Source organism: Pholis gunnellus (genome assembly GCF_910591455.1).
Source record: "Pholis gunnellus genome assembly, chromosome: 14".
NCBI classification, from domain to species: domain Eukaryota; kingdom Metazoa; phylum Chordata; class Actinopteri; order Perciformes; family Pholidae; genus Pholis; species Pholis gunnellus.
The window spans coordinates 9991482-10009281 of NC_136541.1; the positions used below are offsets into that span (position 1 = coordinate 9991482).

At 41.1% G+C, this 17800-nt stretch overlaps 1 protein-coding gene across 1 annotated transcript in view; it reads right to left on the bottom strand.

Annotated features, from left to right (window-relative positions):
• The window catches only part of st6galnac5a (ST6 (alpha-N-acetyl-neuraminyl-2,3-beta-galactosyl-1,3)-N-acetylgalactosaminide alpha-2,6-sialyltransferase 5a), a gene marked incomplete at both ends in the record, with an annotated part of 35350 nt that extends 20161 nt beyond the window's left edge, over positions 1–15189 (bottom strand). Inside the window, 3 exons of the mRNA XM_079172958.1 lie at positions 13770–13979; positions 14774–14841; positions 15174–15189. Of these exons, the coding sequence (XP_079029084.1) occupies positions 13770–13979; positions 14774–14841; positions 15174–15189 (294 nt within the window). The remainder of the gene's footprint in view (positions 1–13769; positions 13980–14773; positions 14842–15173) is intronic.
• Positions 15190–17800: the final 2611 nt, after the last annotated feature.

Consider the following 17800-nt stretch of genomic DNA (forward strand, 5'->3'; position numbering starts at 1 on the left):
CAATGGTGTAGCCACTGTTTGTCCCCATAACCTCCACCCAGATAGAGGAGGAGAGAGCTACAGCTGTGAGGACCACACACAGACATATCCGTGGAGGAATGATTGCCTTGGCATGAATACAAAACATGAGGTGCAATTTACCAGGCCAAAGAATCTCTCTCTCTCTCTCTCTCTCTGGGCTCTGAAATCTAGCAGGAGGTGGTGAGTGGAGAAGATGGAGGAGGGAAAAAGCCAGGAGGAAATGACAGAAGGACATTAGGAGGAGAGAGGGAGGCAAAAAAGACAAAGAGAGAGGGGAAGGATGTGACAGACAGAGGCGGGCTGAGGAAGGGAGGAAAATGAAAGGCAATCTGATAGATGAAAAAGAGGAGCAAGAAAAAGGAGTGGCTGTCAGAGAAAGAAGCACTTTGGAGACCAACAAAACTAGGGCAGGGCCTTCAGAGAGACATAAGAGGGATTTCAGGGGCATCTTTTGATGACTGAGGAGTTAGAAATGCACACTCGCTTTACAGACGCATTGAAGTCATGATATCTGATAAGGTCATTATGCGAAGCTGTGGCCTCGAAAACATCATTAAAACATCTGCAGGATTTCTCCTCCTGAGCGCTTCCAGACACCTGACGTCTGCATTTGAGGAAGATTATACATTTTTTCACAAGTCAGCTCGGAGTGGCCTTCATCGTCGCACCGTTTTATTGATGTTCCCCTTATTCTCTCAGATCAGTTGTTGGGAATGATGGGTCATGGGGATCGCACGGGCGGAGTGATGAACAGTTGACTGAATCGATAACGAGAAGATGTTCTTATTAAGAGAAGTCTGGTGAGAGGAATGGCTCGGAGGACTGAGCACAAGGTGTGCGCCACTATTTCACGTTCACATCACGTCCAAACCCTGCACTGCAAAAGTTCCTTTTCGACACAAGATACAGCGAGTTGAAAATGAAACTGAAAGATAAAAGGTGCAGTATAATCCGAGCGTGAAGTAGAATATATGCACGGTGAGGGACAGCGGGAGGACATTTTAATATGGAACTCAGGCGAACTGTTAACTGTCAAACTCGAGATGACATGTTTGTTATTTGTGAACAAGGGCAAACAGGCAATTTTCACACCAACACAAGAAACTTCCTTCTTCCAGACTGGAGACCGGCTGTTAAATCTTGGAGTGCGAGTGTAATAAATCCCGTCGAGATAAATCCCAAAGGAGCAATTACTGTTGTGTTCTATAATATATGCAATTTAACAACAAGCCAAAGAAAAACAAAAAGGAGACATCAATAATACATCGCCAAAACTACAGTACCGATGTGGAGGAAAGCTCTGCTTCCCTTTGAAAACATTTTCAATGCTAAATATTCTAGTTGGAGCTTGTCCATTATGTGCTGGAACCGAGGATGATGAGAGTCAGTAACCAAAAAGTGTGTGCGCGTGTGTGTGTGTGTGTGTGTGTGTGTGTGTGTGAGAGAGTGTTTAAAACACCAGCTGCCAGTGACAACAATCTTCAAGAAGGAGAATCTCCAGGGAGACCACCGATTTCATATTTGCAAGCAGGACACGTGAGAGTCTTCTAATCTCTTTGCTTGTGTCTATAGTATGTCAGTGGTGGAAAGTAACTTATTACATGTACTCAAGTACTGTACGTAAGTAGAGTTTTAGAGTACTTTATACTACGCTCTATGACAGTTCAGAGGGAATTATTGTATTTTTACTCCTCTACATTTATCTGACAGCTGTAACCGTTTACGTTACAGACTATTGAAGGAAGGATTAATAAAAAATAGCAGCATTGTGTAGGTCTGTTCTTTCTTATAGGATAATTGCTGTATTTCCTTTTAAAAGTACCAGCATGGGAGAAAAGTAATGTACTGCTGTTCCCACCTGTTTCTAGTGTATCTACAATTTGCGCATTAAAAAAACTGAGTGGAAACCCATAGGTTGGGAACCGCTGGACTGAACTACCTAACTATATTTAAAGTAGTTAAAACTAACTTCCCCTCCCCCAGCTATAACTGTAACATTCAGCTTACACATTGATGCATCTGGATTAACAATCTCATAATGTCATATATAATAATACATCAGTGGGGCCTTTTTCTGCAGAACCAGTGGTTTTACTTTTGATAGTTTAAGTACATGTTCTTCATAATTCCCATGTGCTTTTACTTACAGCAAGTAGAATTTTGATTGCTGATGTATTTTCCCGCTGCATACCCAGAGACTCTGACTTTTAATAAGAAAACACTAATGAAATGAATCACATCGCTAATGTTTATTGCAGAGGTAATGCCTTCTCATTTCCTTAATGGGAGCGCACCTGAGATGTGATAATAACCGAACTGGTGATTGGGAACATTCAAATGATCATTACGTTCACACAGGTTTATCTTCACAATGAGAGAAATAATTCCTTGCATCGGTAAATGGCTGTTTGGAGGTTGTTTTCTCGTTTTTTCACGGAGATGATGAGCCTCCCCCACAAACAGCGGGCTCATTAGTCTAATCCTGGGTGTATTCTGCCGAGCAGGAATTCATAAAAACACAGACAATGTGCGCACGCATGCTAACAGCCTTCTGTCATGGAGCCGCTCTCGCAACGTTTTATCTCCTAATGAGCGCTGATCGGCCTTTTTACTGCACACTGAAGGAAAGGTGAGCGATGCACAATACTTAGACAATTTTCTTCAGTAAAAGTACCAAAATAACAATATAAAAGTCTTGCATTTAAAAGTCAAGCAAAAGAGGTATTATCAGCAAAATGCACTAAAGTATCAAAGTAAAGGTGCTCATTTTGCAGAAATATATCCTGTTAGCTATTAAAGGATATACTGATACCGATCAATGTTTAAGCAGCATTTTACAGCATCGTATCTGCGGAGGTGAAACTATTACTTGATATAACATTAAGTAGTTTAATCTAGTGGTTCCCAACATGGCTTCTGGGCCAAAATATATTTGAAGTTGTGATTAATTAAGTAGAAAAGAGGAAAGTTCAGGTTCACAAATCTCTGTTCATCATTAGGACCTTTCTCAAATATTTAACCCCGAGTGAAACATTAAATACTATTTCCATGTTGATCTTCAAACAAATAACTCCATGTGAGAAGAGGGAAATAACTCTTTAGAGGACCCAGGTAGACACAGCTTTTTTGGACGAGGCACACCCTAAAAACGTTGGGAAATACTGGTTTAATATACACTGCATTGTATTTTATACACATATCTCACTTTTTATCTCAAAAGCAACTGTGCTACACCTGTCACATACATGTAGGGAAGTAGAAGTTTAAAGTAGCATGAAATGAAAACACTCAAGTTACCCGCTGAAGTTTGTTAGAAGCATTAAAACTGTATATATTAACGTCTTTGCAGCCGATAACTTTGCTCTCGGTTATTAGCTGAGCATCTGATGCTATCATTATCATCAAGGCTTTCATTGCATTATTAACAAGATGATGATGGAGGACGGAATTAACACTGTGATTACGAGCCGAGGAAATGGAGTCGTCTTCGGCTCATAAATAGAGAAATACTCTTTTGCATTTCTGGAAGGAGCCCCTGCATCTGTTAATTTCTGTTCATATCATTAACTTCAGACAGATGTCTTTATATCATTGTTCTTCAAATTCTCTTTTATTCCAAAACTTTTCTTTCCAGCTGAGTGTTAAGTTTTGAAGCTGAACTTTGTTGAGTTTCAAAAGTATTAACAGTGATGTGGAGGAAATGTAAGTTTCAATCGAAGCGCTCTTTGAAGTGGTCTTCTAAGAGCGCTTCGATTGAAACAACCGAGTGATGACAAGCGTTGAGGCAACTTCACTCATAGTTCCTTTTGTTTATCTCGACAAATAACTGCAGTTTGAGAAGAGGCAGAAGTTTCAAAGGAGTTCCTCCATGAATGCAAAGTGAATCCCTGATGGCAAGATAAGAAAGATAATCAAGTGCTGTTCCAAAAGTTTTTATCAGATTGTTTTGGCAAACAATGAATTTATTTCATTACAGAGAAGTTCCAGCAACCTGTTTTAAAAACAACCTGCCTCCTGGCTCATAATGAACACAAATCACACTTGATATTGAGCTTATTATCTCAAAGAATTGATTCTACAAATAAGTGTGGGGCTCCATTTTATTTATTTATAGTTATCTTTTCAGTGCAGGTTAATTATGCTTTGCAGAAACAGAACAGAAGACAGAACAAAGACTCACCAACAATATATTTATAGGAGATACATTTCTGTGCAGCTGTGAAATACTGACTCAGATGTAGCCTATAATAACAACCACAACTGTAATGAAGTATTTTTTTTTTAGGTAGTATATGTGTCCTCTGACTGTGTAAAGTACTTAAATTCATCTCTAATCTTTTTATAGAACAACAAGGATCATTGGAAAGAACTGTTATGAGTTTGTCCTTATTTGACTATGTTTTGTCAATGCAACCTTGATTTTTGGAGTTTTAGACGTCTTGTGGCTCAGCTGAAACTTTAAACGGAATACTTTTTTTATTTTTATATTTAAGACGTCCCTGGCTCCATATATACAAGTCCCATTCATTATTCCCATGAACAATGTTACGTAATTCACAGCTCTTCTACGGCTTGAATTGGTTCTCGTCCGATCAAAACGAACAACTGCATACGAAAATATCTTTGATAAAAAGTGGGAGGCACAAGCCTGTGTGCATATAAACATCAGGGGAGACGTTAAATACGACTCCTAAGTTGTTAAGAAGCGTCTAAAGACAGAATTTTAAACTGTGTGCAGCCGACTGCGAGGGAAAGCGAAGGATCATGATGTTGAAGATTAAATCAACTTTTGGGTACATTTTAAGTGAATTCAACAACTGAGTGTTTTGAAATTGCTAGCGCTCTGATTCACGCCTCTAACTTGCTTCCTCTCCATGGCAACGGCAGCCGAGGCTTATGGTTATCGTAGCATTTGGACCCATCTGTGCTGCCAAAGTGACAGATTTAAAATGTGCGGTCATAAAAATAAGGTTGATAGATTAACCAGGAGTTACAATGAGGGTATTGTTGGAAGACATATGTTTCCCACAATTTCACATCTCCATCTATTCTTTTTTTGAGATTGAGATTGAGTTGAGCCGGCGAGTGTTACTCCACATCAACTACACCCTGTGCCTCCCCGCCTAAAATCAATTTAGGCGGACTGACAATCACGGAAACTTCCACTGTCGACCTACATGTCACTGTGACCCACTTGCTACAGAGGATTGTCCAAGATCTCAATGAAGTTACAAATCCGAGGCGAATGTTTACAAACCTCCTCAATTCTCCAGGAAGATGGGGGTGAGAGAGGTGCTGCTGTCTCTGCAGGCGGATATATACTCTCTGAAACAAACAAACCAACAGTCACACCCGCTTTCCACAGTGACGGACACGGTGTGAACAAGTGTGGAAAGCTGTATGGACCAATTCTATCCTCCACACACTCCACAAATTACTACTTCCCTCTACGTTCGCTGCAGAACCACACAAACAACTCTGCTGTGGCAGCAGTGGAGACAGCAGGCTATCAGAGAAGAGACAACCAGGACAGATTACTGCAGACTCACCTCAGCTCCATGTTTATGAATTATATTCATATTTATGAACCTAGTCTTCATTACACTTAAGGAGATGGCTCTACACGTGTGCTACGTGCAAATGAAATGAAGAAATTAAATTAAGATGTGTCTTGTAACCACATTGTAACTAGACATGTATCTGGAGATTTAACCCGATTACATTGAATAGACCACTTTGCAGCCGACGTGGCAATTGAAGGGAAGTTTTGCCCCAGCCGTCCAGATGAGTTAGAAAACGTTAAAACATTGAATTAAAACTGTTACCCGCACCGAAATATGTGGTGGTTGCATTTTCAGTTATACAGAATTCTAGGATCACAAACGTTTCAGACCAATAGGTCTTCCAGTTTAATGATTGACTGTGTTAACTGGTGACTCTCAGACGAATGTGTCCGTTTTACTTAAACTGCTATTACACTTCGCTGGATTGAGATCTGATGGCTATCTGATCTACCCAAGACATGCAAAGTGGGAACGGGTAAATGGGGAATCAGTAATGTTGTCAAGTGCGAGTCTACAGCTTCTCCTTGGCAAATAATCAACAAGTCTCTGAAGTCTACTGGAGGGATGAACACTACTCCTTCTACAGATTCCCTCATGTGGGGTATTAATGATGGTGCTGTCAAACATCTCACACTATTATCTCCCATAGGTGTCCAACTGGGTTGAGATCTGAGGACTACAAGGCCCCAGGATACGATTCACATAACGTCCATAATGTCCTTATTAAACCATTCAGTGAGCCCTCATGCATCTGCATTTGCTTCTACACTCATTTATTCAGATTTTCTCTTCTCATTTGTTCCCCGTTTGGATGTATATTTTGACTTTTCCAGCGCAGGAGACGACGCATCATATGAAATTGCTCTGTGAGAGTATGGAGTATCTACAGTACCTGTTTTACACTACAGAGACTTGGGGACCAATGAGACACCCTGCTGTTGATATAACCTGAATTCATGTGGAGTCCCTCAAGCAGAGAGAAAGGAAGAGGAGGCGGAAGCAGCTCCTTATAATGTCCAGGAAGAAATGCTTACTCCTCAACACCAGTGGAGGTGAAATCAGTCGGCTCGTCAGTGACAGCGGGAGACCAGAGAATCTTCGATGAACAACCATGACACGGTCATCTCGTGATGGGATACACATCAAAAGTGCGCTCTGTAATTGGGACTTTTTCGTCATCTTGGTGCAAGCAACGATTTAATGTCCAATCCGCAAAACACGTACAGTAGAGATTTCTTCCACATCTTTCAATCAGTAATTTCTTGTTTACAAGAAAACATTGCCAACTTTAACTCAGCTCATCGTTCGCTCTTCTATATTTGCCCAAGCAGCTCATTGTTTTTGCAAACCCCAGGCCTCTGTAATTAATAACCTTGGTATCCAATATGTTAGTTTAGAAACACATTGGTTTCCAATAGGTTTCTAATCTGGGGGGTTGGGGGACGCTCAGGGCATACAGAAAGAGATTATGCCGAAATGTAAGTTACAGTTTGATCATTCCTCACTCCCACCTTGTAAGACATGCTCATTAATCACGTCTAAAGAGCGGAGTGATGTAGACCGCCTCGTAGGTCTGTGGAGCAAGAAGAAGGAGAAGCAAAGAAATTGGGTTTTATTGCGATGCCTCCTGCCAGCCGTCGCTTTGCATCAACGATACGGATGCCGGCGGCGCCTCATCATCTATCTCCGGATGTTGTGCCAAAAGGTATCATCCATTTATCATAGTTTAACCTTTTCAGATCCTTCACAGGTCTCTCGGGGGCCATACAATAAGAGTGCCCGACAGGCTACATCTTACCGAGCACCAAAGGTTAAAACATGCAGAGGCATGAAATCACCATTCAGCTCATGACACACGTCTCAAGAAATTTCCCTCCACTTCCTTTATGTCGAAAATGTATGACTTCACCAGTGATTCCCTAACCAAAGAATGCCAAAAGGCACAGAGTGTGAGATTGCTCCATCGAGGGAATGCTTATCGAGAGGCAGCGCCCTCCTCCCCATCCCGCTCTTCATCCATAATTGCTTTCCAGGCCTGCATTGGAAAGTGCTTGAAGCTGTGTTATGTTTGGCGGGAGCAGAATGCACTGGAGATAAGTTGAAATCCAAGACTATACCCCAATTGGGACCACTGTGGCATAACGAAACCACTATTCTCATCTCTTAGTCGAAACGGCGCATTCTCAGTATTCTAACAAGGCCTCTGCATAAAAATGGTGGTTATCTAGAGCTAATGTTACGTGAAGTTTGCTTTGTAATTTAAAACTCCAAATGGTAAAAAACACAAAGGCAGACCTCACACACACACACACAAGTGTATGCACATACACATATAGGGACCTGCAGACATCACAAACCAGTGCTGGAAAATATAGGAAGATCTTATAGAATATGATGAATTGCTGTAGATTAAACTACCCAACAGTATATAAAGGAGCACAACATTGAACATCTAGCATTAAAATGCAACACACACAATAATAATATTAATCCAGAAACATCATACATAGTAGTACAATACTGACAGGGAACATAATGCACAATTAGTACTTTCACTTTTCATACTTTTCATGTAAATGATGCTGATAATACTTAGACTTTCACTTCAGGAAGGACTTTTACTTGTAGTGGAGTATTTCACAGTGTCGCGTTATTCAGATCTTTTATTGAAGTAGTCTTACTAACTACTTCAATAAAAGATCTGAATATTTCTTCCACCACTGTCAGAAACAGTTACGAAGTCTTTGGCCATAACAGCCTAATTGGGGAATTGTTTTGTCTCGCTATCCAGCTGGCTGATTGCAAAGCAAAATCCTAATGAACGGTGAAAAATGGCTTTGTTGCTCAGAGAAAAGTCGTAGAAGATGTGGCTGTCTGAGATGAAACATTAAACTTCTGACTTCTCCAGCTGTCAGTAAAGCTGTGGTTTGGAGAGGGATGACTTGTCGTGTCTTCTTGGCAAAGAGTGTACCTAGTCAGAGCCCAGATATGTCTCAAACCATTCCTTTCCAGTGTTCTCTATCTCTAACAATCTATTTTGTAAATTTCTTGTGTCATCTCAGGGGGATTGTCTGCAGCTGCACAACCACAGCTTCTGGCAGTGGTTGGTGGCTCAGTCGGTTCACCACTTTGATCCAGACTGAAATTATCTCATTTCAACCATTGGATGATTGCCAGGAAATTTGGGACAAACATTTATGGTTTCTGAAGAATGAATCATACAAACTTTGGTGAACATCCAATTTTTTAAACAAGAGCTGCAAGCACGTCAACATTTTCACTTATTCAGTGAAATATCTCCACTAAATCTTGGCAATTTAAGAACAACAATGACTTGTGTGCAAAATATCAGCAGCTGCAGCAAAAGTCCAGTAAAGGTGCAGTGTGACTGATATGGAGTGTATTGGGTGATGATTGACATGTTAAATTATCACTGCAGAAAAAGAATGCATGGAATAAAAAGTTAAAATCTCTCGTTCTGCTTCATCAGTTTATATCTTTTTTTTCTTTTAACCATCCCTTCTTAATTAATCCGACAATGTTAGAGTGGAATGCTAAATCTGTGGATACTCTTTGTCTTCAAGTGCAAAATACAAGATTGGGAGCATTTTACTCTCTCATCACAGCCGGTGGCTCGTAGCTAACGGTGCTAACAGCACAGTACAAACAACGGAAAGCGTGCCGACAGAGCAAACGCTGTTTATCTGAGGAGGAACCGGAGGGTAGTGCGCTTTTGCGACAACGCTGTCGGTTGGGCTGGTGTTATCAGCTGTAACCGCCGTATGAGAGCAGTGCAGAGCGGAGGTCGTGAGCTGACCAGTGGGGCACCCTCACATGCACTAATAGTACTAACAGCATGCACGGCCAGCCTGGCAAAAAAATAAAAAATAAGCACAGAGAAGCTCAGATAACAACACGCACGGAGGAAGAGCGACGTCATTCTCTGCTCAGGTAGACATTACTCCACTATGTCTACACAAAGCAAATAGTTGTTTGCTGCTTTATTAACGCTCCCAATGTCGTATATTGCTCCTTTTTGGAAACCAAATGTTCGACCTTAAATCATACGGAAATATCTTGTGTTTTGTTAGACACGTCAAGTCAGCCAAGTTCATGGCTTTCCAGCGTGACATCGGGGTTTGATCAAACTCAAACCCTCCTCCATTAGTTTGCCTCCACCTGTCTCGCATGATATCAGTTAGGCATCTGCATGATAGCGGTGTCAGAGAGGCAATCAGAGGGAGATGGTTACACCACCTCTTCCTTCTATCTCCACAGAGAGACGGATGAGAGTGATTTCCTGTCGTCCTCCTCCTCCTCCTGCTCCCCCTCCTCACTGAGAAAATAAAACTAAGGATCCTGCTATAAGAAAGGAAACCCCATGGGATTTAACTCTATCTTCCACTTTCATATTCTGCCTCCTTCAATCTCTTGTCTCATTCTCGCAGGCTGAACCTTTCCCGGGTCCTGTATTCTCTTTTATCATTCTCTCCATCCTTACCCTTTCCTGGTTTTGTCCTCTTCTCTCATTCTCTTTGCCTTACTCTTCAAGAGTTTCTTTCCCTTTTCATCTCCTTCCCCAAGTTTCTTTCTTTGCTAGCTTATCTCATACCTCCTCCTACAGTCTTCACAGTACATGTCCAGGCCAACAAATGCTGCTGCATAACTAGAAATAAATTGCCCTTCATTCTGACCCAAATCAAACACGTTGCATTGAAAGTACTTGGTACACAGGATTTAGAAAGGCATAAATAATGTCTGTAACATACAAAAAAAATAAACTTAAAATTTCAGTTCATAGCCCGATGAGGAGAAAAAGAAAATGTTGCAAACGCTTCAGCATCTTGGCCAAAGGTCAGCAAAAAACTTAAAGGTTTCAAAATATGTTTTGGGTTGTGATGAGTTTAATGCTCTGGAGGAAGATAAAGTAAAGCGGTCAAAGGCTGACTGGCACTGAACCCTGCACGCCAGCCAGCTGATATCTTGGAAAGATCAATATGGCAGAGAGGGCAGCAGGCAAAGATGAAGAAGACAAATGTTCCTGTCAGAGGACTTTTTTTTTCCATTTCTTCCATTCAGCACTGCAGCAGAACGAATGCGAGGCGAAGGCCCATCACTTTCTCACTTCTCCATATGTACTGAGAAAGTTCATCCATGTTGTCAGACACAACATGGATGAAAACTGAATGCAAAGTATTTGAAGGTTGGACTGCATTATGCACTTCCACATGCCTTAGTCACAAAGTGCATTTGAATCATAAAGTATTGATTGCAGCTTGCGGAGGCTGAATGTCAAGGGTGATAAAATAGCAGGTTTGAAGAAGCATAAATGATGTTCAGTGGAGCCGTGGCCCTAATTGATGTCCCTTGTCGCTAAAATGTCAATAAGTTTATTGCCAAGAGAAAAATAAATTGGTGGTTTACTCATGGTGCTCGGCTGCACCCGTCAAGAGGGGGAAAATCAATTCTCATCCGAAGCTGGGTTTACTGACGCATTACAGACAAATCCTCATCAAATCAAAACGTACACTGTCACTGAATATTGGCATTTCAGGCAGTGAGAAAACAGATGCTGCTGTGTGCCCCGTCAGCTGTCTTGAAATATGAATGACTCGTTTCAAATCTATTTGTGCGCAGATCAAATTCTGAAAAGAACTGCGAGACTTAGCTGTGCAATAATTCAGATTCTAAGTCCAAAAGCTGAAACAGCCTCTGGCATATTGACCGCAACAAATATGAACTTGATTCAATGTTCTGTCTCACACCGAGTCCATCATCCACATGCCGCTCATAAACAGAGTCACAACATTAACATTTTACACTCTTCAAAGAAAATTCTGATTCGGTAACCAAATACCTACACAATTACTGAGATCTCGAGACAGCAACCGTACGACCCACCAGTCCACCACTGTTAGATTAACTTATACTACATTGGATGTCCGCACGAGGACGTCTGTACAATGTTCACACAGCATGGTTGGCACAGTGATTTATGTCAAGACCCTCGTGGTCGTGCGGACCACAGAAAGCATCATTTGAACTATTCTAACCTTCACGGCTACATGTCGAACCCAAACCCATTTCAGGGCGCTCTGGTTGCCGAGGGGATAAGGTACGGACCATGAACAACAACAGCGTCCCAGCAGGGGACCTTTGCTGCATGTCATTCCTCGTCCCCCCCAAATCCCCTGAGTGCAGCTTTAAAATGATGTTGAAATGCCAAACTAATGCTCAACTTGATTAAATCGTATTAAAAATATGATGAAGAACTTGTGTGTGTGTGTATATATATATATATATATATATATATATATATACATACACACACACACCAGTTAGTTATTAGATACAAGTACATGGTGTCAGACATAAAGTGAGCTGTGAGTCCACAGCGCACATCACCAGCAGCAGAGCCGAGAGACTCAAAATTGAAACTTAAGTGGACAGACGAACAGCATTGCTCCTGAGAAAACACTGCCAGCTGAACTTTTCACAGTCATCAACATTAGAGGTTTCTACGCTTGCCGGTTCCTGCACCGACGAGATTTCTTTTAATGAATAATAGTTCCACCTTCTGTTGCCAAATTGCATTACTTTGTCACAAGATTAAGTGACTCTTCAAAGCACCTGGTGTTTAATTTAGCAAAAGTTTTATTTCCCAACCAGGCTACTTTTTCTGATGTTCACAAACAATATGCTAACTTCCGGTTAAATACGTGTTCATGCTGCTTATTCGTCTCTTCCACACAGCAACAGCCTCTTGAGCTGTCAAATTACTCATATGCAAATCAACCTTTGACGTAATCTGATGATCTAAAGCATGCTTTCAGCAGCCAACATATACTTTTCTTGAAAAATAGATGGCAGCACCAATTAGCCCTTTCATTCAAAGTATTATCAGTCCTGCCATAGATGGACACAGGCCCAGAGGGCCCCTGACCTCAGGGTCATGGGCCTCAGGTTGAAGTAATTGTTAACATTTCTTGGCAAAAACTCAATGAAATGACAACACAGAGATGCCAAACTAAAGAGAGAAGCCAAACAAATAAAAAATATTAGTAAATTGACTACAAAGAGACATTAAATGCATACAGCGATGCAAAACAACTTTAACGAATCCAGAAAGATGTAAAACGATTCCAAGAAAAACAAAATTGCTACCAGAGTCACAAAATGATAACAGTGACACACAACAACTACAAAGAGACACAACATTACTACAGAGAGATGCAAAACAAGCCCAGAGAGATCCAAAAGGACAATGAAGTAACACAAAACGACAACAAAGACATTCAAAAAGACTACAGAGATGCAAAGCAACTATAAAGAAATGATAAATGATACCAGAGAGATGCAAAACAAGTACAAACATACATAAATAGACTACAAAGAGCCACACAAAACTACAAGAAAAGAGACACAAATCTGATTCATGTCACATCTCTTTCAGCTGGGGCTCATTGTCTCATAATCTGTCTATAAATCTGCCCAAAACGGTCCATTTCTTTAAACCTTAAACATCTTAAAACCAACGATTGGAGAACTGTTGCATCCATCATTTGGCTCAGTGGCACAGACCGCTACACAAGCCGCCCAACAGCCCATCAACCAAAGTGCCTGCAGAGAAGCGCGCCATCTTGTATGTTGCCTAAAAAAGAAAAGCCTTTACTTGCAGCACCTTCCCTCTCCAGTACTCACATTGATTGTTTTCTCCTCTCTTAGTGAATAGATGTCAATACACCCCTGCTGTGACGTCAGGGTTCACCTCGCTGCAGGTCTCCTGGGCTTACCAATTAGAGCGCAAGAATGCAGCCAGGGATTTCACTTGTAGCCTAAGCTGTTATTAGTAACGACAGGTGGGTATTGAGTGTGGCGCAACACTGTGCTGGGGAAAATTGTGATAAATGACAGAGGGGTGAGACTCTCTCACTAAAGAGCTGTGCGGATAGATGACTGCTGGTCATTACAAGAGGAGAGGCGTGTTTGTGTGTGTGTGTGTGTGTGTTTTAGGAAGAGAAAGTGAAGATGCGCTGCACAAATGAGTATCTAAAGGGGGGGGGGGGGGAAGTAAAACTGGCTTTACTTTGGTGCCAGCTCTGCAGCGAATTAGACAAGCATTTGCAGCCATTCATCCGCCTCCTCTCTGCATTATGGGAGACGCACACGAACACATCTGTTTACCTTATGGTCGATGATGCCACTGTACCCCTGGAGGACCGGGGGGTGAGGCTTGGCCACCCTGACTGGGGCTTCAGTGGGCCGCCGCAGCTGTTCATGCTGTCGGACGTGCGTGTCGTTAGCGTCCCTGGAAGCGCCGTTGAAGCTGCCGTTGTAAACGAGGAACAAGCTTGCGCACAGGAGGAGCACGAGGAGCACGGATATCCCATGGCGCTGACAGAAAGACACAAACAGATGCTATCTAATTATTCCTGTTGCAGCGGACTGAGTTCGGGCTGCACCTACAGGCACCTGCACCACCGTCGTTTTGTCAACAGCACCCCAACTTCCTGGAAGTCATGTCACGTGCGCCCAAAACTTAACAAAACCCCCGCTGTTATCGACTTAATGTAAGGGCACAGGCTGAATCGTGCTATAGACAACATGCGGGCAGGTTGTTAATGGTAATCTTTACTTAGTTTGCATACATTGTAATGCTCAGGTCCGTAGCTACAGGAGCACATCTGCACGGTTACAATACACGATAAAGTAAAGTTCATATCAATATATTGACCTCGTAAGTGAAAAGGTGCATCAAATCAGTTTGAGCTTCCAGGTTATGAATCACTATTAAATCACAGATGCACAAGATAAGCAGCTAGTGACACTTTTGATTTGTTTTGTTCATTCAATTTCGCAACATGCAATAATACAATAAATATTAAAGCAAAAAAAACAAACAAACATAATGCACTTTTTTTTTATTTATGCAACTGCATTAAGCGCAGGAAAAGCAAACACAGGGCGCGCTGTGCTCCATGCTGTTGTGTTTATTATAAGAAAAAGCCGGAGCTTAGAGCCAAACAGAGCGCCCAGCTGGATGTCCATTGTTCAGATCCTAATCTTTTGATCCGACACAGCGCACACAGCAGCGTTACGGCAATTGGAGTACACTTCACTGAACATTGCTGGATGTTAAAAGCGAATACAAAGAACTGCATATAGTGCTACACGGCATAAACCTTTACCATAGGTGTCTTCATTTTGCAGCGCGCTGTCTTATCGCTGCGGCTCAGTGCGTCTGACTCCACTTTCCCTCATCGTCCAGCGGCATCTGCTCGCATCCCGGATTTCCACTCCGTCCGCGCTCAGCCAGTCTGCCTGCTGCCGCCTGTGTGTCTTCAGACTGAAGCCCAGGCGCAATTCATACTGTGGAGACCGAGGGGACAGATGTTCACTATTGCGCCTCTGCTGGGTCTTAACGCCCCCCGAGTTTGAGGGGGGTGGGGGGGGCTGATGAGTGGAGAGACACGGCGCAGTTAATTAAAGAGACTACCTGCAAGAGGGTGATAAGGCCGTTTGCTTGAACGGTTATTTCGTGCTGAGCAGTATTTGATGGAAATCTCAGCTCGGATTACTCAGGAGTACTGTGAACCCACGCCATGTCATCGCCTGACGTCGCTGCGTAAAATACGAGGTGGTTCATGAATGCGAGAGAAGTTAAACAGCAGCGATTATTTCCTGGAGAGCCAACACCGAGCCTCTGTTAATCAGAGAGGTGGAATGTAACCAGTTATTTGTACTCGAGTACGGCACTTCTGTACACATTTATGGCACTTCCACTTGACCGCTTGAGTATTTCCATTTCGTGCCACTTCATATTCTACACCACTACATTCACATTTCAGAAATATTATGCTTTTTACTCCACTACATTTATTTGACAGCTGAGGGTTTTACAAATAAAACATAAAATAAGCTTATAAAATATGTTTTAAAGACTAAACCCGACAATTTAATTAACAATGCACATATTGATGTAAACATACATTTGCAGTTAACATTAGCACCCCCTCGAATAATGCGGCTAACACTTCACCAGTGATCATGATCTACATAACACTCACTCACTGAGTCCTTTTACTTTTGATATTTTGAGTACATTTTGCACAAACGTTTTTTCACTTACATGAAGTAACATTTTCAATATATTACTTTCACTTGTTTAACTTCCAACCCTCACTGCTGTAAATGCATCTTTTGATCCAGTTCTTCTTGATTCTGTCCAGCTTTCTCTTTTATTCAATGTGCCTTTAATTCTCTCGTCTTCTCTGACATTGTTTCATAAATGAAAAAGGGCTGAATAAATAAGGTTTGTTTAAACACCACTGAGGTATATTGAGCTCATACCTTTTCTTTTTTTAATAATTCTTCCTTTTTATGTAAAATGCATTCTTAAAAGGAAAAATGAAGCATTTATTTCCTTTTGAAGTTGAGCTTCTGTAGCCGCAGCTACATTACATTAAAATGAGAGTATGCAGTACATTACCTGAATAAATATTATGGATTTCACCTTCAAAACAAACACAAAGTAAATAGTTTTCAGTTTTGGATAGTTGCAGCTCTGGTGCTGAATCTGTGCCGCTCCTTTTTCATTGTTGGTGTCTTGATAGTGTATACATATCCATGCTGAGTGTGTGCTGCTGCCTACTGTGTCTGTGTATCAAAGTCCTCTATAGGTGCACAAGCAGCACAATAACTGGTGATCTCTAGCCACACTGAAACATCAATTAGTCACCACCTAGATTCTTTGCTCTTGTTTTCTCTGGTGGAGTCCTGAACGTGTGGCATTTCATGTTTCAAGCTGTTGCAACAGCAACTTTGCATAAATATTAATACACTTTATACAAGCTACATAATACTTTTCAAAACAAAGTTCAAAGGGGTTCACATAGCTGTAGAGAGATACAACTACCAAGCCAAAACACTGCTGGAACATGCACAGATACTTTTTGATGGGAAATCAGAACTGTATTGAGACAGCATACTCCTGTAGAGGCTAATTTTAGAAAATACGTCTAGTTTAATATATGTATTATACAGTTTGATAACACTTTACTTTAGTGGTCTGTTACTTATCATTTCTAGAAAACTGTTTAGAAATAATTATGCGGTTTGCAACGAATTGTTGAGCAAGAGTAATAATACTGGTATTTTAGTTAATTTACTAAGACGAGTTTAAAAGCAGTTGCTGATTTCCAGAAGAAGCTACTTAAAAGAACAGTTTATGTTAAACTGTACGCTTACCTGTAGACAAATGCACATTTTTCCAGGTATACATTTTGCATACAGTATTAGCTGCGTACTGACCAAGAGACTTGGTGAATTAATTTAGAGGTGTAAAATTTGAACATAATTAGTGCCAAATGACCGAAACATGTACATAAACTGTATAAACATAAACACCGAGATGCTCAAGTCATTATTTTTAAGTCCAAGTCAAGTCTCAAGTAATGACTTCACATCTTTCATGTCAAGTAAATAACTGTATTTTGCATTACTCAGTGCAACAGGAAAATATTGCAAACATTATTAGGCATGCAATAACAACCTTAACCTGTTTTTCAATAACAGTTAGAGTTCAACCGTCCAACTAATGACAGTTTATAATCTACTGTAATTTAACACATCCACCCAGACATGCTCACAAGTCATTCTTTGCAAGTCCAAGTCAAATCTCAAGTCACTTTGTGTCTCCACATATACAGTACATATACGTAATTAACCGTGTCGAAAAATGCACCAAGTTGGTAAGAAATAATGAAACCAGAAACATAAAATAACCAGTGAGAAAAGTAAGAGAAGTACAAGAATGAGGTAACACCATGTTTTTAAAAGAGTGATGGGATTTAACCCGAGATGTTTGCCACGGCCAGCACAAGACTTTAAAGGCGATCAATGAAATGTTAAAAATGATGAGTCTAAAATTGACCTGCGCAGCGAAGCTGAAAACAGAAGAAATAAAGTCAAGTCTTGTAGATTTAGTGAGAAGTCTTGCTGCTGCAGTCTGCACTAAATGTAGAGAGGAGAGGGAATTCTGACTCAGTCAGACTCTTTTCTTTTTAAATAGATGATATAAATGCATGTTTCACCTTAACCAGGTCAGCTGTGAATGAAAAAAAAAGAATTTTGGAAAAGGTTTTCTGGTTCATAGATGAAGAAATGAGTTTCAAAGTTTGAGTTGGTTAACATAAGCAGTTATAAATTCAAACTAT